At 45.5% G+C, this 24,783-nt stretch overlaps 3 protein-coding genes across 3 annotated transcripts in view; 1 reads left to right on the top strand and 2 right to left on the bottom strand.

Annotated features, from left to right (window-relative positions):
- LOC134984782 (zinc finger protein 585B-like) overlaps positions 1-24,783 on the top strand; it is a 671,664-nt gene that overhangs the window by 514,010 nt on the left and 132,871 nt on the right. The window lies entirely within an intron of this gene.
- Positions 1-24,783, bottom strand: part of LOC134984744 (zinc finger protein 268-like) — a 165,834-nt gene that overhangs the window by 110,445 nt on the left and 30,606 nt on the right. The gene's annotated exons all lie outside the window — the stretch shown is intronic.
- Positions 1,109-24,576, bottom strand: LOC134984776 (gastrula zinc finger protein XlCGF17.1-like). Its single transcript, XM_063950270.1, has 3 exons — positions 24,568-24,576; positions 21,954-22,018; positions 1,109-10,498 (listed from the first exon to the last, which is right to left on the bottom strand). The coding sequence occupies exons 1-3, from the start codon at positions 24,574-24,576 to the stop codon at positions 9,439-9,441; spliced, it is 1,134 nt and encodes a 377-aa protein (XP_063806340.1). The 3' UTR covers positions 1,109-9,438.

Below are 24,783 nucleotides of genomic sequence, written 5' to 3' on the forward strand. Positions count from 1 at the left end.
TAAGTTAAAAAGTGCTTGCTGACTTTTGCATCATTCACAAAATCAATTGCACTATAAGCACTAAATCTGGATTGGATTATATTACATCACGCAAGTTTTGCTTTGGCTTTACAGGAAAGCTTAAATATATTGATGCATGCATCATAAACTGTGGACATGATTTAATATCTACGTCTAAGTGACTGTTTGCTAATGGTTCAATCTGGACTGTGGTTTCAATTAATAGAAAATCAACGTAATATATCTGTGTTGAATTATCATTGTGCACTGGTTACTTAACTAATGAATAGTCCCAATGGATTGGTGGTTCTAATAATACTAATTATTCCTTGAAGCAATTGCTATTTTTTAAATATTTTATACACCGGCCGTGTGTTAAGTGTTTGATTGTTTATAGGTGTTGTCTATTGGTGAGAATAAATTTTTAAAAATATAATCTGGTTGTATAGCGCTTCAATTATTTTTTGTTTGGTTGCACTTTTTTGGGAGAAACAGTGATCTCCCTATTATTTGGAGCAGCAATACACCCAGATATAAGTAGGGAATTTTCCCTAAATTAAGTCAGCGCCTAGACCAAATCTTTTTGTGTTTTATTTAGTCTAATTATCAACTGGTTCTGTGCAGGACACATACACCTATTTACTGCCTCCAGCAGCCCCTGGTACTGCACTGTGACCACCCGCCCTGTCTCCCCCCACTACTGCCTCCCATCATCTCACCCACTACTGCCATCCACCCTGTCTCCCTGCACTACTGCCACCCGCCCTGTCTCCCTATACTACTGCCGCCCACCCAGTCTCCCCCCACTACTGCCACCCACCGTCTCCCCACCACTATTGCCACACGCCCTGTCTCATCCTCCTACTGCCACCACCCTGTCTACACCCACTACTGCCACTGTCATGTCTCCCCACACAACTGCCACCCGCCCCATCTCCCCCCAATACTGCCACCACCCTGTCTCCCACCACTATTGACACCCACCCTGTCTCCCCCCACTACTGCCACCCACCCTGTCTTTCCCCACTACTGCCACCACACTCTCTCCCCAATACTGCCACGCCCTGTTCCCCCCACCATCGCCCCACCACTACTGCCTCCGCCCGGTCTCCCCCTCAGACACCTTAGTGCTGCTTGGGGATAATAATAGGATTTTGGTTCTTACCAGATAAATTATTTTCTTTGAATCCAAAGGGGGCACTGGAGTACTCTTGAGATATGGACGGTGTGTTAGCAGGGACAGGCACATTTAAATATTTAAATTATTAACCCTCCACCTCCTCCATACACCAAGGTACCTCAGTGTTTTTACTGAGCCAAACAGGAGCAATAGATAGGATGAACATTAGAGAATTACATATAACATTATAACATAACGGATAACGATAAAGTTGACACATAATGAAATGGACAACTGAACAGTTGACGCGACAATAGATAACAATCACCTTAACAATTGAGCAAGTTGGTGAGATCCGTTACCAAAAGATCTACTGAACTTACCACAAGACAGGTGAAACTGCTCTGGGTGGGCGTTCAGTGCCCCCTGTGGATTCAAAGTAAAGGATTTATCTGGTAAGTACCAATATCCTATTTTTTCATCCACTATGGGTCACTGGAGTACACTTGGGACATACCAAAGTTTCCCCCTTGGGCGGGAGAGCTGTTTGGCACCTGTAACACTAGACGGCCAAAGCTAGATGCTGATGCCGCAAACGTATTAAACTTGTAAAAGCGCACAAACGTGTGCACTGATGACCATGTAGCCGCACGGCAAAGTTGCGTCATAAAAGCTCCATGACCTGCTCCCATGATGTTCCCACAGAACGCAAGGAATGTGTTGACACATGCAGTCGGTGTTAGACTAGCATGAAAGTGCACCTGACGAATGGTCAAGTTAATCTATCTGGCCAAGGTCTGTTTGGAAGCTGGCCAACCTATCTTGACTGCATCATAGAGAACAAACAACGTATCCGTTTTACGTACTGTTGATGTTTGGGCTACATAAATGCGGGGTACGCGTACCACATCCAATGTAGCTGGAGTTCATGCACCCTCTGATAATACCGGAACTATGATTGGTTGATTGATTTGAAAAGAAGATACTACCTTTGGTAGGAAAGCGGGATTCGTCCGAAGTTCCGCTCTATCATCATGAAACACCAGATACGGTGGCTTGCAGGACAAGGGAACCCAATTCTGAAACACGCTTTGCTGAAGCTAAGGCTAGGAGAAAAACTGTATTCCAAGTCAGAAACTTAACATCCACTTGTTGCAAGGGTTCAAAATTTGAAGACTGTAAAAAATCTAAAACCAGATTCAAATCCCATGGCGCTGTAGGTGGTATAAATGGAGGTTGTACTCTGAGGACACCTTGCAGGAAAGTGTGAACAGTTGGCAAAAGGGCCAAACACCTTTGAAGTAAATTGACAAGGCAGAGACCTGCACCTTTAGTGTAGATAAACGCAGTTCTCCATCTAACCCAGTCTGTAAAAATAGCAAAAGACGGGATAACTTGAAAGGATAACTTGATGTCGGAAAATTCCAAGCTTCACACCACCCTATACAGGCATGCCAAATCCTTTGATAATGAGCTGCCGTTACTGGCTTTCTCTTTCTAGCATGTAACATGGTTGGTATAACCGATTCTGGAATGCCCTCTCATTTGAAGAGAGTGGTTTCAACAGCACCCCAGTCAAACGCAGCAGCGCTAAACCGGGGTACAGGAATAGATCCTGTTGTAGCATGGCTGGACGTAGCGGGAGTGTCCACGGATTGTCTGCGAGTAGACCTCTGAGATCCGAGAACCACGCTCTCCAAGGCCAATGAGGCGTCACTAATATGACTATCATGGACTGTAATTTGATCCGCTTTAGCAACTGAGGAAGCAGTAGAAAAGGTGGAAACCGATACATGAGGCTGTACGGACACGCGATTGTGAGAGTATCCACTGCCACTGCCTTTGAATCTCTTGTTCTGGACACATAATGGGGTGTTTGATGATTTTGCCAAGATGTCATTAGATCCACCTGTGGGTAAACCCACCTCTGGATTTAGGGCCCATTCCCCTGGATGAAAATCCTGCCAGCTGAGATAATCCGCCTCCCAGTTGTCCACTCCTGGAATAAACACTGCCAACAATATCACTTGAGGATTCGAGCAACTTCCCGCATGGCCATGCAACTTTGAGTTCCTCCTTGTTTGTTGCTGTATGTGACGTCACGTTGTCTGACTGAGCCTGAACAGTCTGAGAATGGAGCATGTGAACTGCCTGTCGCAGCGTGTTGTAAATTGCCCTGAGTTCCAGGACATTTATCGACAGTAAACTTTCTTGTGAAAATTAAAATTAACTGCGCTTGTTATGTACCGTGCTGCACCTGGAGCCAGGAAAGAAACTACAGAGTGCACAGTCCCGCTGGACGCAGCGGGATCTGAAACGCTGCCAGCCCCGCCGGCCGCCGTGCGGCAAGAAACATCAAAGCCGCTAGCCTCGCCGGCCGCCGCACGGCAACACACATCAGAGCCACAGCGGCTTGTGAACATCCTAAGCGCAGGGAAAGGTAGGACACCTGCAAACCAGGTTAATAAAAACTCACTGTGCTGGCTACTCCACTACATATTCACTCAAAAGAGTGTAAACATTCTCGATTTAACCAAACTATTTCATTTACAGGTACCGCATATCTCTGTTAACATTTTTTCCTTTATACATAATTATTTATTTTTCATAACGCTTTCCATTTTTTCATTTTAAAAGTAAACTTTCTCGGTCTGACCAGAGACCCCGAAACTGACAATTTTGGACCACTGCTCCCCAACCTCTGAGACTTGCGTCTGTCATCAGAATAATCCAATTCCAGACTCCAAATATTTTTCTTGCTGTGAGATTGTGTACTTGGAGCCACCAGAGTAGTGGTATTCTGGCCCTTGGAGACAGCCTCACCATCTGATGAATTTGTAAATGCGAGCCTGTCCACTGTGCGAGAACATCTAGTTGAAAAGGACGTGAGTGAAATCTTCCGAACTGGAGTGATTTGAAAGACGTCACCATCTTTCCTAACTAACTAATCCATAAAACCTTTTAGTCCGTGGACGCACGGCCAAAATACGGGTTATATTAAGTGTCATTTCACTATTTATTTTTTAATTCAGGTGATACATTGCAGCTGTATTTAATACAGTATTTTATTAAATAAATGTGTATACTTTTTACTAGGCTATATTGTGATTCATGTGGCATTTGAAACACTGTTTCATTAATAAATGTAATATTAGACTCTCCTAGCGCTCCCTTCTTTTGCTTTTTTTGATCTTATTGATAATCTGTTGGGACAGCCCGTCCACAACTGGTGAGCAGCTATCAGAGTTTAATTGGGTTTGTGTGTGCTGTGGAGCGCCGATTCAAAACCAATTTCTATGTTGAAGGAGTATCTGTTGAGACGGAGCTTTGATGAGAAGTACAGAACTATTATCACTCCCAGGGATCTGAGATGAGCTATCATCAGAGACATCCCCTTCGTGAACACCCGAGGTACTGACGAGAGGCCAAATGGTAGTGCCTGAAATTGATAATGGTTTAGTTGTACTGCAAACCTTAAGTACACCTGATGTGGTGGCCAAATTGGAATGTGTAAGTACGCATCCCTGAGATCCAGAGAAATCATGAATTTATGTGGCTCTAAACCTGCAATCACTGAATGCAGGGATTCCATCTTGAATCTGTAGTAAGCGATGTAGTGATTGAGCCCCTTTAGGTTCAATATCGGTCTGACAGAGACATCCAGCTTTGGTACTACAAAAAGACTGGAATAGTAACCTTGACCCTGTTGGTGATCTGGGACCGGAATCAAAACTGCTGACTCTACGAGAGACTGAATCATGGTCTACAGAACCGCCTTCTTGTCTCCTGATACAGGCAGACATGTCTTGAAAAATCGCATTGGTGAAAGACAATCAAACTCTAATTTGTAACATTTGGACACTAAATTGCGGATCCACCCATCTATGGATGTCTGAAACCACGCCAAATGAAACGTCTGAAGGCGTGCTCCCACTGTCACGATCCGGGTTATTACCCCCATTATTTACCTGCTAAGTGCCTTCTGAGACTGGCCCGGCGTTCCAGGCCTGGATTCCACCTGCGCTGTCTGCGGGCAGCGCACTGCATATCTGTGTCTCAAGGTTCTCCTCTCTGATTGCCGCAGCGCTGGCATGGCAATATTACACAAAACATCCATTTGTTTAAAGTTTGGCATCTCCTGCCCTCCGCGGCCATTACTGCCGATTCCCACATGTAAAATACAGACAGACTTTCCTTCCAGTTTCAAACATGGGCGCAGCCATGTTTGTTTTTTATCACGTTGTTTTCAGCCTATCCGCTGCAGTCTGGACTCTGCCTATATTATCCAGCCAATCCAGGCTCACCAGCTGGTATAAATATCCTGCTCCAGGGTTGGGTAAGGGTCAGTGCTTTGGTTGTCAATCCTTGCATACATGTCTCTCCTGTTTGGTGAATTCTCAGCTTGACTTTCCAGGTACTCCAGCTCCTGTGATTCAGCTTCTCCAAGAGACCGGCACCAATTACCTCCCTGCGGTGCAGCCTGACTCCTGCAGTGTTCCAGCTCTGCTTCCTGGCTATCTACTTCGATCCTGACATTGGCTTCCAGCTGTGGACCTGCTCTGCTTCCAGCGGTGTCTTGGTATTGTTGCTACTTCCATTATCTACAGCATCGCTCACTAGCCTCTGTGGTAAAGTGTCACTGGCTTCCAGCGCGTCACTTACATCACCCTCAGCTTCCAGCAGTGCTTGATGTTACCATCTGCCTACAGCGGTGCTTCACGTCATCTCTAGCGGTATTCATATATCACTCTGCATCTCCTTCTACACAACATCGGACCACAGTATCCATCAATGTTCACCATCAAACTGTTGCTCCAGTGGTGAGTTCAGCACATCTTTCCTCACACCGGTTCCGTTCGGCAGTCTCTGGCAACTCTATCTACTTCACTTCAACCTCAGTGTATCAGTGCCTATCCCAGTCTCCTGTCTGCCACCTACTGGGCGGTACTTGCTGGTTCCTCATTACAGCGGTTAGCTGTGGCCACAGACTTTTCAACTCCGGATTTTGGCAAGGACTTTTGTCATCTTGTTCTGCATAGCCACAGTCTCAAATACCAGCTGCATTCCCAGGAACTGTACTGCATTTCATTCTGCACTCACTGTTGAAGATATCTCATTGCCAAGATATATACTGTGTGTTCAATAAATTGACTTTTATATTTTACTCCATTGTTGTGGTCACGCCTTTGGGTTGATGGTGTTCAAACATCCTGCATTTCTAGGAACCTAATCTTACCTCCACGGTTCACCTACACGCCAGCCCCTACATCTGAAGCTTCCCTAAGTCAGCCTCAGTTGTCACACCCACAACTGAAGATACGAGATGGGCTGGAAGCCCGTCATGCCACTGGCTTGTCGGTCGTCTTAGTGTCATGACGGTTAGTGGTTTATTGAAAACCACGTCATCTACCATGTCTACTGTGTATGGTTGTTCTTCTAGCATGGCCTCGAAAGGACTGAGGTCTATAGGATTTGAATGCTGATCCAGATAATTTACATTTAGGAACCTGTAAAGGCAATGGTAGGAAAACAGACTTTCTCCCCGTGGCCTGAGAAATCCATTTGTCCAATTCAGGACCAAACAACATCTCGCCAGCATAAGGCAATGCATCTATTCCTCATTTGGACTCTGCCTCCGCCTGCCAAGAATGCAGCCAAAGTGCACGTTGTGCTGCAACTTGTGAAGCTGAAAGGTGAGAACTAACCAGGCCGACGTCCATAAAAGCCATACCTAGATACTCAGCAGATTCACAGATGTTCTTCTTGTAGGCCCAACTTAAGCTGTGTTGCCCATGCAACTACAGCCTTGTTAATCCAAACTCCAACCAAAGCAGGTCTAAGCAACACCCCTACTGCTGTATACACTGACTTTAGCATAGCGTCTAGCTTACACTCTGATGGGCCTTTAAGCGTCATAGCAGCTGGAACTGGAATGGTTAACTTCTTAGAAAGTTTTGACACCAAGGAATCCACAGCCGGCCAATTTCACCATTTAGACGTCATAGACTCTGGGAACGGGTAACTTGACAGAAACCGTTGAGGCATAGAAAACCGTTTATCCGGATTCTTCCATGCTTCTGTTAACTGCTTATTCAGAGAATCTGAATAAGGAAAACACACCGGTGTTCTCCGTCTTTTAGCAAATAACACTTCATCATTTGAAAGAGGTTCTTCAATCTCCGTAAAATTTAGAACCTGATGTACTGACCGATGAGATTATCAATGGCCAGACTATCAGTAACCTCATTATCTGACTTCTGGCCCAATTCACCTTCCTCATGTTCCTCTTGAGCTATCAGGTCTGGCATTGAATCGTCAGAATGCAACATCGCTGAAACTGGTAAGTTATAAAACAAATGCTAACTATCTTTCGGAACTGAGCTAGACTTGGACTTTTGTAACCCTTGCAAAGCCCTAGACATCTCCTGAGCCCCTTCTGGTATTACCCTAGCCTCAGATCTATCCGTCTCACGCTCCTATCGCGCAGCTTCCAATTTTGATTGTAACCCAGACATTACCCAAGGAGGATCTGGGTATGGGTTCGTATTTGCAGTCGTATTTGCAAGACATACTGTGCATGCAGCAGTTCCGTCAGGTAACACACTCTCACAGACCTTGCAGCTAAGCTGCTTTTTTGATTTTGCATTTACCTTACTCATTATGTACACAGACAAGTAGACAAAAAACAGACAAGTCCCACGACTCAGTAAAAATGTAACTAAAGTGTGTATAACCCAGAAGTGCAGTGTACGTGGGACACACTATAATCAGTGAAACCTGTGCTGTACCGAATTCCTACTAACACCCCAACTCCTCCAGTGGCCGAGTGTTGTAGGACAGCAGCAAACTTCCTGCAAGAAGAACCAGGAAGTAAGGTTAAAATGGCATCCTGCCATGTGCATGCCTATACTCAAGTATAATAAAGCATGCAAGATGAAACTTATTACCATATTAACCGATATATATTGTGCTCAGCCTCCCCCCTCTCCTCCTTCTAAAGACAGACTCGCGGCAGCCGCCGTACTCGTGCTCCTCTCCTGAGCACCGACAAGCCAATTGCTGCAGCAGCAGCACAAACAATCCCGGACCAAAGCTTCTTAATAATCTGGGAAGGGATTGAGTGTAAAAAAGAAAAAATCTATGAAAAATAGAAAAACTGTGGAGAACTCCCCACGTGAGGTACCTTTGGGAGTATGGAGGGGAAGGAAGGTTACTAATTTAAATGTGCCTGTTCCTGCTAACTCTCCGTTCATATCTCGAGTACTCCAGTGACCCCAAGTGGATGAAAAATAAATTACCCATAGTGCATCTGGCAACCCAATTACAGCACTAGTGCCACCCACCCTGTCTCTCCCCTCTGACACCTCAGCACCGCTTGGGGATACTAGCCACAGATAGTGCCTCCGGCAGTCCCCACCACAGCAATAGTGCCATCCAACATGTCTCCACTCTGACATCTCAGAACTTCTTGAGGATTCTTGGAACTGCTGGTAACAGTCCATCTGCAGATGGAAGCAAGCTGGGCAGTAAGGAGGAAGACGCTGCTTCTGGTACCTTGGACCCCGGTCATGTAGGGCTGGGAGAGTCAGTAAGATTAATAGTCCCCATCTTACTGGCAGCCGGTGAAGGGAGTAGAGAATGGGTGTTATGTGGCAGGAACGGGCTGGTTAGGTAACAGCCTGGCTGCTGCATTCTGTACAAGCTACAAGCGGTGCAATTCTTTTGCTGGGAGACCCAGTTAGAGGACATTGAAGTAGTCTATGCGTGATTATACAAGTGTATGTATGACTGTAGGTAGATCTTCTGAGGGAAATAAGTGGTGGAGTCTGGCTATGTTCCTCAGATGACAATCTGATTGTGGCAGATACCTGATATCTAAGTGTCACTCCAACATCCAGGATACCAAGATTCCGCACATGATCAGCATTTTGTAACTCTGAATCCCCAAGCGTAAGTCTGGTTGCTTTGCAAAGCTGAGCTGTAGCCCTGCCCTTTGGTGGTGAGCTTCTATCATAAAGACCTGTTTCCCCAGGACTGAGTCACAGCCAACTGGCATCACCAACACCTGGAGCTCAGCTAGACAACCATTTAGGATTGGTACTGGGTACCTGGAGCAAAAGACAGGTCATCTGCATAGCAGTGGTAGATGAGGGCATGACATCTGAATATTTCACCCAGTGGTAGCATGTATACTGCAAAAAGCATAGAAGATAGGATAAGAACCTTGAAGAAAAACGCATGGCAATGATGAGTATACTCCAGAAGATTAAAATGGTTCCTCACCTAAGTGATGTCTGTTGTGTGCAACAAGAGCTGATTTATTTCTCAGAGTATGGAAATGGCTTCTCACCCGTGTGACTTCTCTGATGTATAATAAGACTTGATTTCTGGGTAAAACATTTCCCACACACAGAGCAATAAAATGGCTTCTCACCTGTGTGACTTCTCTGATGTGTAACAAGACTTGATTTCTGGGTAAAACATTTCCCACACTCAGAGCAATAAAATGGCTTCTCACCTGTGTGACTTCTCTGATGTGTAACAAGATGTGATTTCTGTGCAAAACATTTCCCGCACTCAGAGCAAGAAAATGGCTTCTCACCTGTGTGACTTCTGTGATGAATAACAAGATCTGATTTGTGTGCAAAACATTTCCCACACTCAGAACATGGAAATGGCTTCTCACCTGTGTGACTTCTCTGATGTATAACAAGACATGATTTCTGGGTAAAACATTTCCCACACTCAGAGCAATAAAATGGCTTCTCACCTGTGTGACTTCTCTGATGTGTAACAAGATGTGATTTGTGTGCAAAACATTTCCCACACTCAGAACATAGATATGGATTCTCACCTCTGTGACTTCTCTGATGTATAACAAGATCTGATTTGTGTGCAAAACATTCCCCACACTCAGAACATGGAAATGGATTCTTATCTGTGTGACTTCTCTGATGTGTAACAAGATCTGATTTGCGTCCAAAACATTTCCCACACTCAGAGCAAGAAAATGGCTTCTCACCTGTGTGACTTCTCTGATGTGTAACAAGATTGGATTTCTGTGCAAAACATTTTCCACACTCAGAACATGGAAAAGGCTTCTCACCTGTGTGGCTTCTCTGATGTGTAACAAGATGTGATTTCTGTGCAAAACATTGCCCACACTCAGAACATGGAAATGGTCTCTCACCTGTATGACTACTCTTATGTTTAACAAGATTTGATTTCCGTGTAAAACATTTCTCGCACTCAGAGCAAGAAAATGGCCTCTCACCTGTGTGACTACTCTGATGTTTAACAAGATTTGATTTCCGTGCAAAACATTTCCCATTTCCCACACTCAGAACATGGAAATGGCCTCTCCCTTGCTTTAACTGGCTGATGGGTTATAAGCTTTGTGTTCTGTGTAAAATAGTTGGCATCTATAGAACAGGGAAACACTGTATCTACTGTCAGAGCTGTAACAGATGCACCAATATCAGAGTGATCAGGAGAACATTTCCCAGGATCAGAGGGCTCAGCTGATAGAGCTGGATGTATAATTGGGGTAATGGGGTTATCTCCTGGAGAATCCTGTCTACTGTCATTATCTTTTATGTCACAATCCGGGGATAACATTAGATGTCCTTCTGAGATATTCCTGCTTGTGTGTCCATCTGCTGGAAATAAAATACATTATGGAAATGTGACATTTTCTGTAACAATATTAATCTTGTAAACAATAGGAGAAGACGACTCTCTGGGACACTTAATTGTAAATGTGTGTGTATAATAAAACATAACTTTTAATGAAGGCTTTATAATATTGTGTCTCAGACTATCATTGTGTCCACCCTCCTGAGAACACTCACAATAACAAATGTATTATAATAAGACTTAGATATATCTCTCTATTGTACTGGTAACTAACCATGAAGTATAAATGGAGATGTAGTCACTCGCCAAGTCCTATGTCAGCACCAATGTAAAATAATGGATGTGGAACATATCGTATGAATTGGAGATTCTAGATGAACAATAACATCAGTCATATGAGCTGATGGATCAGAGAAATGTCTCCTAACGTTACTCCTGGAAGCATTGGTAAGGTAGCATTCCTTTATGTGTGTGCTCATACGCTGGTAAGCCTGTATATGTGTTACTCACCCTTATATAACGTATATTGCTACAGCAGAGTAGGTGTGGAACAAGGTACTTTACATGCAATACACCATATAATACCCTGTAATCCTCATCATCTGCTAGGTTATAATCCATTTTTACAAACCCCCCCCCCCCCCTCCCATCATCAGTGTCTTACCTCTATTCTCTCAATAGTAATAAGGATGATGTGTGTACGTTAAGTATGATACAGAGAATTACATATCAGAATCTATACAGCTGACGCCATACTTCTGCTTCTCACACGTGTGCTACTGGCAGCAGTGAACATCTGAGTGAGAGTCCGGGGAAAACAGCAGAGTCTAATGAGAAAGATTGGATCTGCCTTTGCAGGGCTGTACCACACCTGTCACCCCTGTTAGTATATAAAATAATAAATAAAAGGGGCGTGATCTATCCAGACGTGCTTTCAGGAGCTCTCCTCACTAAGTGGCTTCTTATCTACCCTACCTGATAGCTCTCAGCCGCCACTGGGACCAAGACCCAATCTATTAACTCCCCCACTCCTTCTGTCCAAAATCCGTTTGCGCCGCTCACTCCGGGCACCGTTCACTGCCGCAGCCTAGTGACACCGCTGAAGCCACAGGCTGTATTCTGGGGCTAAGTGCACTCAGTCTTTCCTGCACGCTCCGGACTCCTGACTTGGAGGCGCTTTTGTCTCAGACGGGTGCACAGCTCCCACTACTGCTGGGGACAGAACGGGCTGCCCACAGTCACTGGAGCCCGGCGGTGGCATTGGGAAGTGAGGTGGCTGCCATTTTGGATCCTGGTTCCCGCCATCACATGCTTTGCCTTCTGCCTTCAATAAGGTGTAAAATTTATATAAGCTGCTAAATAAGTGTCCTGACGGCTGTACCGGGGTCATTACACTAAATTGCAGCATTTGCCTGGAGGTGACACTACCTTCTATTTATATGGTACCACTATAATCTACTTCCTCTCAGTCTACATGCAGAGCCCAGTATCAAGTATCGTCTGAGTACAGCTCATTACACTCTGATTACAACCTCACAGTATATTATTTTGTGGATTTATCCACTGAATATATTTTGCCATTTGTGTCTCTCTGTGTCGAGAGCTTCACGTCTGTATCACGCTGACCTCTAGTGGAATTTATCGGTCACTACTGTGTTATTTGCATTGCATTACATCATGTTTAAGCTTTGAGGTCCAGTATCAGTGAGATTGGCACTCGTACAGACTAAGATGAAAGAGATTGTTGCGTCTCACAAAGATCTGATCTCAGCACATGACACCCTTCAGGAAGACCCGGTCTCTATTTGTGATAAAGTCATTGATTTAGAAGACAGGTCTCTGAGAAATAATATCAGAATAATGGGCGTTCCGGATTCTGTTACAAATGCTGAGCTTTATGATTATGCCACGGTCCTCTTGTCAGAAACTTTCACCGAAGGCTTCTGCTGCGGACCTTCTTATTGATAAGATCCATAGGCTCCCAAAGTCCAAACAGGCCCCTATCCAAGCTCCGAGGGACACTCTGCTTTCTTCATATTAAAGAACGTATCCTACAGGCTGCTTTGTCTTCCTCATCCACAGCTGAGTGCCTGGATAATATGCAGCTATTTCCGGATATTTCTCCTGTGACGCTGGCCAAAAGGCGTCTATTCCACCCAAGGGAATATACGTTATGGTAAGAACTTACCGTTGATATCAGTATTCTTCCTAAGTCCACAGGATCCACAAAATAACAATGGGATATGATGAAGCGACAGCCTCCCAGCTTGCAACGGGTCCCGTCCATATATCCCCGCCTCCTTGCTCAGGCAAATCAGTTGTATTCCAAAGCTCAAGGCTGGAGCATCATAGAGAGCCTTAATCAGGCGATAAGAACACACATGCACACCCTTCCGTACAAGAAGGAAGAGGCCAGTGAGTAAAAGGATCCTCAGATCAGGTGAGTCAGGGTGGGATCCCTATGGATCCTGTGGACTTACCATAACGTATATTTCTCTGGCAGGGTCCACAGTTATCCACAGGATAACAATGGGATTTCCCAAAGCAATTTAGTGAAGGGGACGCTCCAGACTGGAAAGGAGAATCCTTCGCCCGAATGCAGCATCCTGAGGCAAAGGTATCAAAGGCATAATGTCTAATGAATGTGTTAATGGAAGACCGTGTGGCTGCCTTACATATGTGTTCCGCTGAAGCACCACGTTGTGCTGCCCGCGACGGACCTACCTTACGAGTAGAGTGAGCAGAGACACTAGCTGGATTAGGGAGATCAGCTTGAGAATATGCTTCTGAAATCGTCATTCTAAGCCACCTCGCTAGTGTTTGCTTGTCAGCAGGCCATCCTCTCTTGTGAAATCCGTAGAAAACAAAGAGACAATCTGTCTTTCTGATGGCACTGGTACGATCCACGTTGATCCTTAAAGCCCTGACTACATCCAAAGATGCATCTCCCACAGAAAGACCTGGCCCTTGAAAAGTTGGTACAACAATTTCTTCCTTAAGGCGGAATTTAGTCACCACCTTAGCAAGATATCCAGATTTAGTTCTGAGAACCGTTCTATCTGGATGAAATATCAGAAAAGGAGAGCGACATAACAATGCCCCTAAATCTGAATCTCTTCTAGCTGAGGCAATAGCAAGTAGAAAGAGAACTTTAGCTGTCAACCATTTAAGATCCACTTTATTAAGTGGTTCAAATGAGGCAACTTGAAGGGCTTTCAGGACTAGACTTAAGTCCCAAGGCACTGTAGGAGGAACAAAAAAAGTTGAATGTGCAGCATTCCCTGGAAAAAAGTACGCACATCCTGTAAATTGGCAATTTTCTTTTGGAACCATACAGTCAATGCCAACACTTGCACTCTCAAGGAAGCCACCTTCAAACCTTTATCCATTACAGCCTGAAGGAATGCTAAGACCCTGGAAACTCTGAAAGCCTTAGGGTCCATTTTCAATTCACTGCACCAATGAATATAGGTTTTCCATATTCGGTGATAAATGCAAGCTGAGGAAGGTTTCCTTGCTCTGAGCATAGTCTGAATTACCTGTTGTGAGAATCCTCTTGACTTCAGGATAGATGTTTCAAGAGCCACGCCATCAAAGACAGTCGATCCAGATGTCTGTGATAACAAGGACCCTGCATCAGTAGATCTGGATGTTGAGGGAACAGAAGTGGAACACCCATCGACATACTCAGCAGATCTGTGTATCAATGTCTCCTGGGTCAAGCCGGAGCTATTAGTATCACGGCACTTTTCCCTTGCTTTATCTTTCTCACCACCATGGGTAATAGGGTGATTGAAGGAAACACATAAACCAGATGAAAGTCCCATGGGACCGACAGGGCATCCACAAAGATCGCTCTGGGATCCTTTGTTCTTGCCCCATAAGCAAAAACTTTGTTGTTCAGATGGGATGCAATGAGATCTATCTCTGGAAACCCCCACTTGTCTACTAGCGTCTGGAAGACCTCCGGGTGTAGAGACCATTCATTTTCCTGAATGGCGTGTCGACTGAGAAAGTCCGCTTCCCAGTTTAGGACTCCCAGTACGAACACTGTGGACAAGGCTGGATGATGAAGTTCTGCCCACTTTAGTATGTGACTTACCTCCTCCATCGCTTTCCGGCTTCGAGTTCCTCCCTGATGGTTGAGGTACGCTACTGCCGTTGCATTGCCTGAGCAGATCTGGACTGGTTTTCTCCGAAAAATGTCCTTTGCCTGAATCAGTGCCATATATATGGCCCAAAGTTCCAATATGTTTATTGGCAGGCAACTTTCTTCCCTGGTCCATTGCCCCTGAAAACACATTTCTGACACTGCTCCCCAGCCCTGAAGACTGGAATCTATCATCAGAATTTCCCAATCTGATATCCAAAGGGGTCTACCCTTGTCCAGATGGGATGTCTGTAGCCACCGGGCTAATGACCTTCTTACTTCTATTGTAAGAGACAGGGTCTGTGTTTTTATTGTCTGATGCAACCCATGCCATTTGGCAAGAATCAGAAGCTGCAGAGGCCTTGAGTGGAATTGTGAATACTCCACCATGTCGAACGTTGATACCATCAAACCCATCACCCGCATTGCTGCGTGAATGGATACCATTTCACTGTGTAACAAGTCCTGAATCCTTGAGTGAACCTTGGATATCTTGTTCAGATTTAAACTTACTCTCTGAAGACCTGAATCCAGTACCAGCCCCAAATGAGTCATCTGTTGTGACGGAACCAGAAACAATTTTTCCCAATTTATGAGCCACCCATGGTTCTGCAGACATGTTATTGTCTGTCGCAGATTACATAAGAGCAACTCCTGCATCTGTGTCAGGATTAAAAGATCAACGAGGTATGGAAAATATATTTTCTCATACGTCCTAGAGGATGCTAGGGTCATCATAGAACCATGGGGTATAGACGGGATCCGCAGGAGACATGGGAACTTTAAGACTTTGAAAGGGTGTGAACTGGCTCCTCCCTCTATGCCCCTCCTCCAGACTCGTTTTATAATTGTGCCCAGTGAGACTGGACGCACTGCAGGGAGCTCTACAGAGTTTCTCTGACAAGACTTATGTTAGGTTTTTTATGTTCAGGGAGGCTGGCAACAGACTCCCTGCTTCGTGGGACTTAGGGGAGAGGAGTATCACCCACTTCCAGTGAGCTCAAGGGCTCTGCTTCTGGCTACAGGACACCATTAGCTCCTGAGGGTGCTGATCGCTGGGTATGCCTAGATGCTCACACCCGCAGCCCGCCGTCACCCCCTTTCAGAGCCAGAAGTCAGAAGACAGGTGAGTAGATGAAGAAAAGAAGACTTCAGTGACGGCATTTATCTGAGGTACTGCAGCGTGCGGACGCTGCGCGCCAAGCTCCCACATGCAGCACTACAGGGTGCGCGGGGGGGGGGGGGGGGCGTCCTGGGCATCTAATAAATCCTCAGTGGACATCTGGCAAGAGGGGACATTAGTGCAGAGGTACTGTCCCAAAACCCCCGCCATTATAATCATACAAGAAGCGGTACTGAAGCACCCCATTAAGGGGGCGAAGCTTCGTCCTCACAGCTCACTCGGCGCCATTTTCTCTCCATCAGGCTGCAGAGACGCTGGTCCTTCCTTCACACTGACAGGTATCAGGGCAAAACGGGGGGGGGTCACTGGCTAAATTTGGAGCAATATACTTTATATAAAAAGCGCTTATTTGGCGTTTATTGGGCGCTTCAGAACTGCTGATTGGACGCTGGGGTGTGAACTGGCAAATCCCCTCTGTGTCTCTCTGACAGGCTTTACTGTGGGTCTGTCCCCTATATGCCCGGTGTGTCTGTGGGTGTTTGGTGCACGTGTGTCGACATGTCTGAGGATGAAGGCTCTTCCCAGGAGGAGGCTGTATTAGGGACACAAACGGCTGCAGCGGTGACCCTGTCGGCACCGGCGACGTCGGATTGGATAAATGTGTTGAACACCTTGAATGCTAATGTGGCTCTTATTAGCAAGAGGCTAGATAAGTCTGAGTCTCAGACACAGGCATGGAAGAAATCTGCAGAAGATATGTTACTGCAAAGTCAGGTCCCCTCAGGGTCACAGAAACGTACACTGGCCCAATTGGCAGACACTGATATCGACACAGACACTGATTCCAGTGTCGACTATAGCGATTCCAGATTAGACCCAAAATTGGCATAAAGCATTCAGTACATAATTGTGGCTGTTAAAGGAGTATTACATATCACTGAGGACCGGCTGTCTCTGATAAAAGGGTCTGTATGTATAAGGAAAGGAAACCTGATGTAACGTTTCCTCCCTCTCATGAACTGAACACGCTATTTGAAAACCTCTGTGAAGCTCCTGACAAAAAGTTTGAGATTCCAAAAAGAATTACGGTAGCTTATCCGTTTCCCTCGGCGGATAGGGAAAAGTGGGAGTCACCCCCCACCGTGGACAAGGCCCTGTCACATTTGTCTAAAAAGGTGGCTCTTCCGTCACCTGCCACGGCGGCCCTTAAGGATCCTGCGGTTCGTAAACAAGAAACTACGTTAAAGTCCATTTATGCGACCACAGGTACGCTACTCAGACCTGTCATTGCGTCTGCGTGGGTAAGTAGTGCTATCGAAAAGTGGGCAGACAACTTGTCTTCTGATGTAGATACTCATGATGCTGGGTTATATCAAGGACTCTGCAGCCTACCTTAAGGAAGCTGCGAGAGATATTGGTCTTTTGGGATCTAAGGCCAATGCCACGGCAGTCTTAGCTAGACGAGTGTTGTGGATACACCAATGGAATGCTGATGCCGATTCCAAGAAAAGTATGGAATCTCTACCATATAAAGGTATGGCTTTATTTGGTGACGGCCTTGATAATTTACCGCGGGTAAGTCATGCTTTTTACCTTATGTTCCTCCACAACAAAAGAAAAAGCATCACTATCAGATGCAGTCCTTTCGGCCCAATAAATACAGGAAGGGCCGAGGTTCTTCCTTCCTTGCTACTAGAGGAAGGGGAAGAGGTAAATGATCACCAGCCTTGTCAGGCTCCCAGGAGCAGAAGTCCTCCCAGGCTTCTGCTAATTCAACCGCATGACGTTGGGGCTCATATGCGGGAGTCCGCACCGGTGGGGGCACGTCTCAAACTCTTCAGTCAGTTTTGGGTTCGTTCAGACCTAGACCCATGGGTTTTACAAATAGTATCCCAAGGGTAGAAGCTGGAGTTTCAAGACGTTCCCCCTCGCCGTTTTTTCAAATCGGCCTTACCAGCTTCTCTTCCGGACAGGGAGGTAGTTTGCGACGCAATACAAAAGTTGTGTCAAAATCAAGTTATCGTCAGGGTTCCCCTGTCACAACAGGGAGAAGGCTTTTATTCGAGCCTGTTTGTGGTCCCGAAGCCGGACGGTTTGGTCAGACCAATCCTAAACCTGAAATCCCTAAATTTCTACCTAAAGAAATTCAAATTGAAGATGGAGTCTCTCCGAGCAGTGATCTCCAGTCTGGAGGAAGGGGATTTTATGGTGTCGGTGGACATAAAACATGCCTACTTACATGTTCCCATTTATCCTCCGCATCAGGCTTACCTGAGGTTTGCAATACAGGATTGTCATTACCAATTTCAGACGTTGCCGTTTGGTCTGTCCACGGCTCCGAGGATTTTCACGAAAGTGATGGCGGTGATGATGGTTCTCCTTCGCAAGCAAGGAGTCACGATTACCCCATACTTAGACGATCTCCTGATAAAGGCGAGATCCAGGGACCAGTTGGTGCAAAACGTTGCACTCTCCCTGACAGTTCTTCAGCAACATGGTTGGCTCCTAAATTTGCCAAAATCACAGTTGATTCCGATGACGCAGTTGTCGTTTTTGGGAATATTGGACACAGAACTACAGAGAGTATTTCTTCCAGTGGACAAGGCTCTGGAACTTCAGAGTCTGGTCAAACTAATTCTGAAACCAGCAAGAATGTCAATCCATTAATGCATTCGGTTGCTGGGGAAGATGGTTGCGGCCTAAGAGGCCATTCAGTTTGGCAGGTTCCATGCAGAGTGTTCCAGTGGGACCTGTTGGACAAGTGGTCCAGGTCCCACCTACACCGGAGGATAATCCTGTCTTCCAAGACCAGGATATCACTCCTGTGGTGGCTGCACAGCTCTAACCTCCTAGAGGGGCGCAGGTTCGGGATACAGGACTGAATCCTAGTGACCACGGTTGCAAGCCTCCGAGGCTAGGGGGCAGTCACAATGGGAGAAAACTTCCAAGGAAGATGGTCAAGTCAGGAAACTTGTTTCCACATAAATATTCTGGAGTTAAGGGCCTGTTACAACAGGGGCCGTGCGTGTATCAGGACTTACCGCGGCTACGTTTGACGGCATGGCGGTTGAGCGCAAAATCCTAGCCCGTAAGGGTATTCCCAGTGAAGTCATTCCCACACTTATTCAGGCCAGAAAAGGTAACGTCTAAACATTACCACCGTATTTGGAGAAAATATGTTTCTTGGTGTGAATCCAAGGGGGCTCCTACGGAAGAGTTTCGACTAGGACATTTTCCCCATTTTCTACAAGCAGGTGTGAATGCGGGCCTAAAATAGGGCTCAATTAAGGAACAGATTTCGGCCTTATCGGTTTTATTTCAGAAACAATTGGCCTCCCTTCCAGAAGTTCAGACTTTCGTAAAAGGAATGTTGCACATCCAACCTCCATTTGTGCCTCCAGTGGCACCATGGGATCTTAATGTGGTGTTGCAGGTCCTTCAATCACATTGATTTGAACCTTTACGGAAGGTGGAGTTGAAATTCCTCACTTGGAAAGTGGTCATCCTGTTGGCCTTGGCATCTGCAAGGCGGGTGTCTGAGTTAGCGGCCTTGTCTCACAAGGGCCCTTATATGATCTTCCATAAAAATAGAGCTGAATTGAGGACACGTCAACAATTTCTACCGAAAGTGGTTTCCTCTTTCCACATGAACTAACCTATTGTGGTGCTTGTGGCTACGGACGCCTTTCGCTGAGTCAAAATCTCTGGATGTGGTCAGAGCTTTGAAGATTTATTTCGCCAGAACGGCTCAGATTAGGAAAACAGAGGCTCTGTTTGTCCTGTATGCTCCCAACAAGGTTGGGTGTCCTGCTTCCAAGCAGACCATTGCACGCTGGATCTGTAACACGATTCAGCATGCTCATTCCACGGCTGGATTGCCGTTACCGGAATCGGTGAAAGCCCATTCTACTAGAAAGATGGGCTCGTCCTGGGTGGCTGCCCGGGGGGGCCTCGGCTTTGCAACTTTGCCGAGCAGCTATTTAGTCTGAGTCAAACACATTTGCAAAGTTCTACAAGTTTGACACCTTGGCCGATGAAGACCTTCAGTTGTTCAATCGGTGCTGCAGAGTCATCCGCACTCTCCCGCCCGTTCTAGAGCTTTGGTATAACCCCATGTTTCTATGATGACCCCAGCATCCTCTAGGACGTATGAGAAATAGACGTTATGGTAAGAACTTACCGTTGATAACGTAATTTCTCTTATGTCCACAGGTATCCACAGGATAACATTGGGATATGCCGGAGCGACAGCGGAAATGGCACCAAACAGTCACAAGCTTTCTGGCCTCCCAGGATGCATCGGGGCTTCACCGTATAATCCCGCCCACTCACTCAGTCAAATCAGTTCTTTCCACAGCGATTAGGCAGGAGCATCAGGTAGAAACCTATTTAGGCGATAAGAACACACATGCACACCCTTCCATACAAGAGGGAAGAGGTTTAATGATTGTTAAGATCCTCAAATCAGGTGCGTCAGGGTGGGATCCCTGTGGATACCTGTTGATATAAAAGAAATTACGTTATCCACGGTAAGTTCTTACCATAATGTCTATTTCTCAGGCTGGGTCCACAGGTTATCCACAGGATAACATTGGGATTCCCAAAGCCAGTTTTAGTGGTTGGGACACTCCTGATTACACAGGAGGACCTTTCGCCCGAAGTCTGCATCATGAGAGTCAAAAGTATCCAAGGCATAATGTCTGATGAATGTGTTTATGGAAGACCATGTGGCTGCCTTACAAATCTGTTCTGCTGAAGCACCCTGTTGTGCTGCCCATGAAGGACCTACCTTACGTGTAGAGTGAGCAGAGACATTAGCCGGAGTAGGGAGATCTGCATGAGAATAAGCTTCTGATATTACCATTCGGACCCATCTTGCGAGCGTCTGTTTACTAGTGATGAGCGGGTTCGGTTTTACTCGGTTCTCAAAACGGCATCTTATTGGCTCACCGATGTCACGTGTTTTGGATAGCCAATAAGATGCCGTTTTAAGAACCGAGTAAAACCGAGTAAAACCGAACCCGCTCATCACTACGGTTTACTAGCAGGCCATCCTCTTCTATGAAATCCGTAGAGGATGAAGAGAGAATCTGTTTTTCTGATGGCACTAGTACGATCTATGTAGATTCTTAAAGCTCGGACTACATCCAGCGACGCTTCTCCCGCAGAAAGTCCCGATACCTGAAAAGCTGGGACTACAATCTCTTTATTAAGGTGAAACTTTGACACCACCTTCGGAAGATAACCAGATCTAGTTCTAAGAACTGCTCTGTCTGTAAAAAAACTTAGGAAAGGAGACTTACATGATAATGCTTCTAAATCTGACTCTCTTCTGGCTGACGCCATTGCCAGTAGAAAAAGTACTTTAGCTGTTAACCATTTAAGATCTGCTCTCTTAAGTGGTTCAAACGGAGGTCCCTGGAGGAATTCAAGAACTAAATTCAAATCCCAGGGAGCTGCAGGAGGAACAAATGAAGGTTGAATATGTACCACTCCCTGAAAGAAAGTATGTACATCCTGTAAATCATCAATCTTTCGCTGAAACCATACAGTTAATGCTGATACTTGAACTCTCAAGGAAGCTACTTTCAAACCTTTTTCCAATCCTGCTTGAAGGAAATCCAAAATCCTGGATACTTTAAAAGATCTCGGATTCAAACTTTTTTCAGTACACCAATGAATATAGGCTTGCCATATTCTAATATACACGAGCTGAAGAAGGCTTTCTTGCTCGGAGCATAGTTTGGATTACTTGTTTAAAAAATCCTCTAGCTTTTAGGATAGAGGTTTCAACAGCCACGCCGTCAAAGATAGACGATCCAGATGACTGTGACAACAAGGACCCTGCATTAGCAGATCTGGACGTTGAGGGAGCAGTATTGGTGCTTCCACGGACATTCTCAGTAGATCTGTGTACCAATTACTTCTTAGCCAAGCTGGAGCTATTAGAATTATTGCTCCCTTTGCTTGCTTTATTTTTCTCACTACTCTGGGTAACAGAGATATTGGAGGGAACAGATATGCCAGATTAAATTTCCATTCTACTGACAGTGCATCTACAAGGACCGCTCCGGGATCCTTGGTTCTTGATCCGTACTTCAGAACTTTGTTGTTTAGACGAGACGCCATGAGGTCTATCTCTGGTAGACCCCATCTGTTCGCTATTGTCTGAAACACTTCTGGGTGTAATGCCCATTCGGTTTCCTGAATGATGTGTCGACTGAGAAAATCCGCTTCCCAGTTCAGAACACCTGGGACAAAACACCGCTGACAATGCTGGGAGATTGAGTTCTGCTCATCTTAGAATGGGAGTTACTTCCTCCATCAATCTTTTGCTGTGAGTTCCTCCTTGATGATTGAGGTACGCAACTGCTGTCGCATTGTCTGGCATCTGTTGTCAGGACTTGCCACTCTTTTATCCAAAAGGGTCTCCCCTTGTTTAAATGGTCTGTCTGTAGCCACCACGCTAGAGACCTTTTTACATTTACTGGAAACTTTATCATCTGCTTTTTTATCGTCTGATGATTTCCGTTCCATTTGGTCAGAATAAGGTGCTGTAATGGTCTGGAGTGGAATTGCACATATTTCACCATGTCGAAGGTTGATACCATCAGACCCAACAGTCGCATTGATGCATGGACTGATATTGTCTGGGTGTGCAACGCTTCCTGAGTCATGACCTGCACCTTGACCATCTTTTTCTCTGGTAAGAAAACTCTCTGTAGGTCTGAATCCAATATGGCCCCCAAATGAACCATCCGCTGTAATGGATTCAGAGACTACTTTTCCCAATTTATGAGCCACCCAAGTCTCTGTAGACAAACTATTGTCTGTTGAAGATGGCTCAAAAGTAAATTTTGCAAATGTGCTAAGATTAACAGGTCGTTGAGGTATGGGAATATTCTTATCCCCTGTTTGCGCAGACAAGCTGCCATAACCACCATGATCTTGGTAAACACCCTGGGTGCTGTTGCTAGCCTGAAGGGCAGAGCTTGGAACTGAAAATGTTCCTGGAGGATGGCAAACCTGAGGTAACACTGATGAGACAGTGCTATAGGCACATGTAGGTAAGCATCCCGTACACCCAGAGATACCATGTAATCTCCCGGTTCCATGGCCAACATTATGGAGCGCAACGTCTCCATGTGGAACTTCGGGATCCAAATGTATTTGTTTAACATTTTTAGATTGAGAATTGGTCGATATGACCCACTTGGCTTCTGGATCAGAAATAGATTGGAGTAAAACCCCTGTCCCCTTTGTGATGGAGGTACTGGGACAATCACACCAGACTGCAGTAATTTTTGGACTGCTTCTTGCAGGGCATTGGCCTTCGACTCTATACGAGACGGGCTGGTGCAAAAAAATCTTTGAGGAGGCTGCCTCCTGAATGGGAACCCATTCCCCTGAGATACCACCTTCTGCACCCAAGCATCTGTTGTTGACTGTTGCCATATGTGTGCAAAATGAAGGAGTCGGCCCCCAACCCTGGAATCCTCTAGGCGGAGGCCTGTCTCTTCAGGCTGATGGTTTCTGTTCAGGCTTGGAAGCTGGCTTTTTGCTAGCCCACTGCTTCCTACCCCTGGTTTTGAACTGGGGTTGCTTAGACTCCTCTTTAGCTTTCGCTTTACTTTGCCAACGAAATGAGCAAAACTTTAAACCTTTGGACTTAGGGTTATAAATAGCCGGAAATCTGACCTTCTTTGATTCAGCCTCTGATTTTAGGATATCAGAAAATGGTTTCCCAAACAATATATTACCAACGAAAGGCAATGCTTCCAATTCTTTCTTGGATTCCGCATCTGCTTTCCAGGTACGTAGCCAAACTGTTCTGCGAGCGGCTACTGTCAAGGCTGAAGCTTTAGAAGCAACTGTACCCATATCAATTGCTGCTTGTTCTAAGTATTGGGCAGATTGTCTCAAACGGCTTAAAAGGTACTCTTGCTCCGAAGTAGGAGAAGAGATGTCATTTCTAGTTCCTCTATCCATTCGCCCATTGCCTTTGCTACCCAGGCCGAAGCCATAGCAGGTCTTACCACTGCTCCTACTAGAGAAAATAAATGTTTCCAAAAACTATCTACCCTTCTGTCTGTGACATCATTTAGCGAGGTAGATGACAGTGGTAAAGCAGATTTATGCACAATCGCAGAACATGTGCATCTACTTTTGGAGGAACTTCTCTTTTCGAACAATCCGCAGCTGGAAATGGATAATAAAAATTCCATCTTTTTGGAATCTTATATTTCTTACTGGGCGTCGCCCAAGACTCATCCATCATTTCTGTCAGTTCGTCTGACGCTGGGAATTCAGTTTTCACTGATTTTGTTGGTTTAAACACAGGTGCTTTAGATTTTAACACTGTTTTAGCTGGCTCTTCCAAAGAGAGAACAGCCTTCACAGCATCAGTAAGTTCAGCTACATCCTCTGAACTAAAACTCTGCGACTGATCATCATACGGAGTATTTGAATATACTGTATCATCATCTGTTGTATCATCTTATGTAGTCTGCCACATAGACGTATCAGTCTTAGTCTTACCTGCCCCATGGTTGCTTATAGAGGCTACTGGAACCAAGCCGTAGGAAGGGAGCTGCATGTATGGGTTCATAGTGTAATCTAACCCTTGAGGTGGTGCTACCGGAGCTAACCTGTCCGCTATTGAAGACAGAGTCTTTGCGACCATATTCCAAGGTGGCTCTGTTGGTGGTTGAACCAACTCCTGTTTTTTACTTTGCTGAAAAGCAAAACAGTTCG

This window comes from Pseudophryne corroboree (genome assembly GCF_028390025.1).
Source record: "Pseudophryne corroboree isolate aPseCor3 chromosome 3 unlocalized genomic scaffold, aPseCor3.hap2 SUPER_3_unloc_8, whole genome shotgun sequence".
Classification (NCBI taxonomy): Eukaryota; Metazoa; Chordata; class Amphibia; order Anura; family Myobatrachidae; genus Pseudophryne; species Pseudophryne corroboree.

Excerpts from the sequence above, each read along its gene's own strand:
- LOC134984776 (XM_063950270.1), bottom strand. Across the intron at positions 10,499-21,953 it reads AGCTCCAGCTTGGCTAAGAA|CCAGTTAAAGCAAGGGAGAG; the intron begins GTAATTGGTACA and ends ATAACCCATCAG.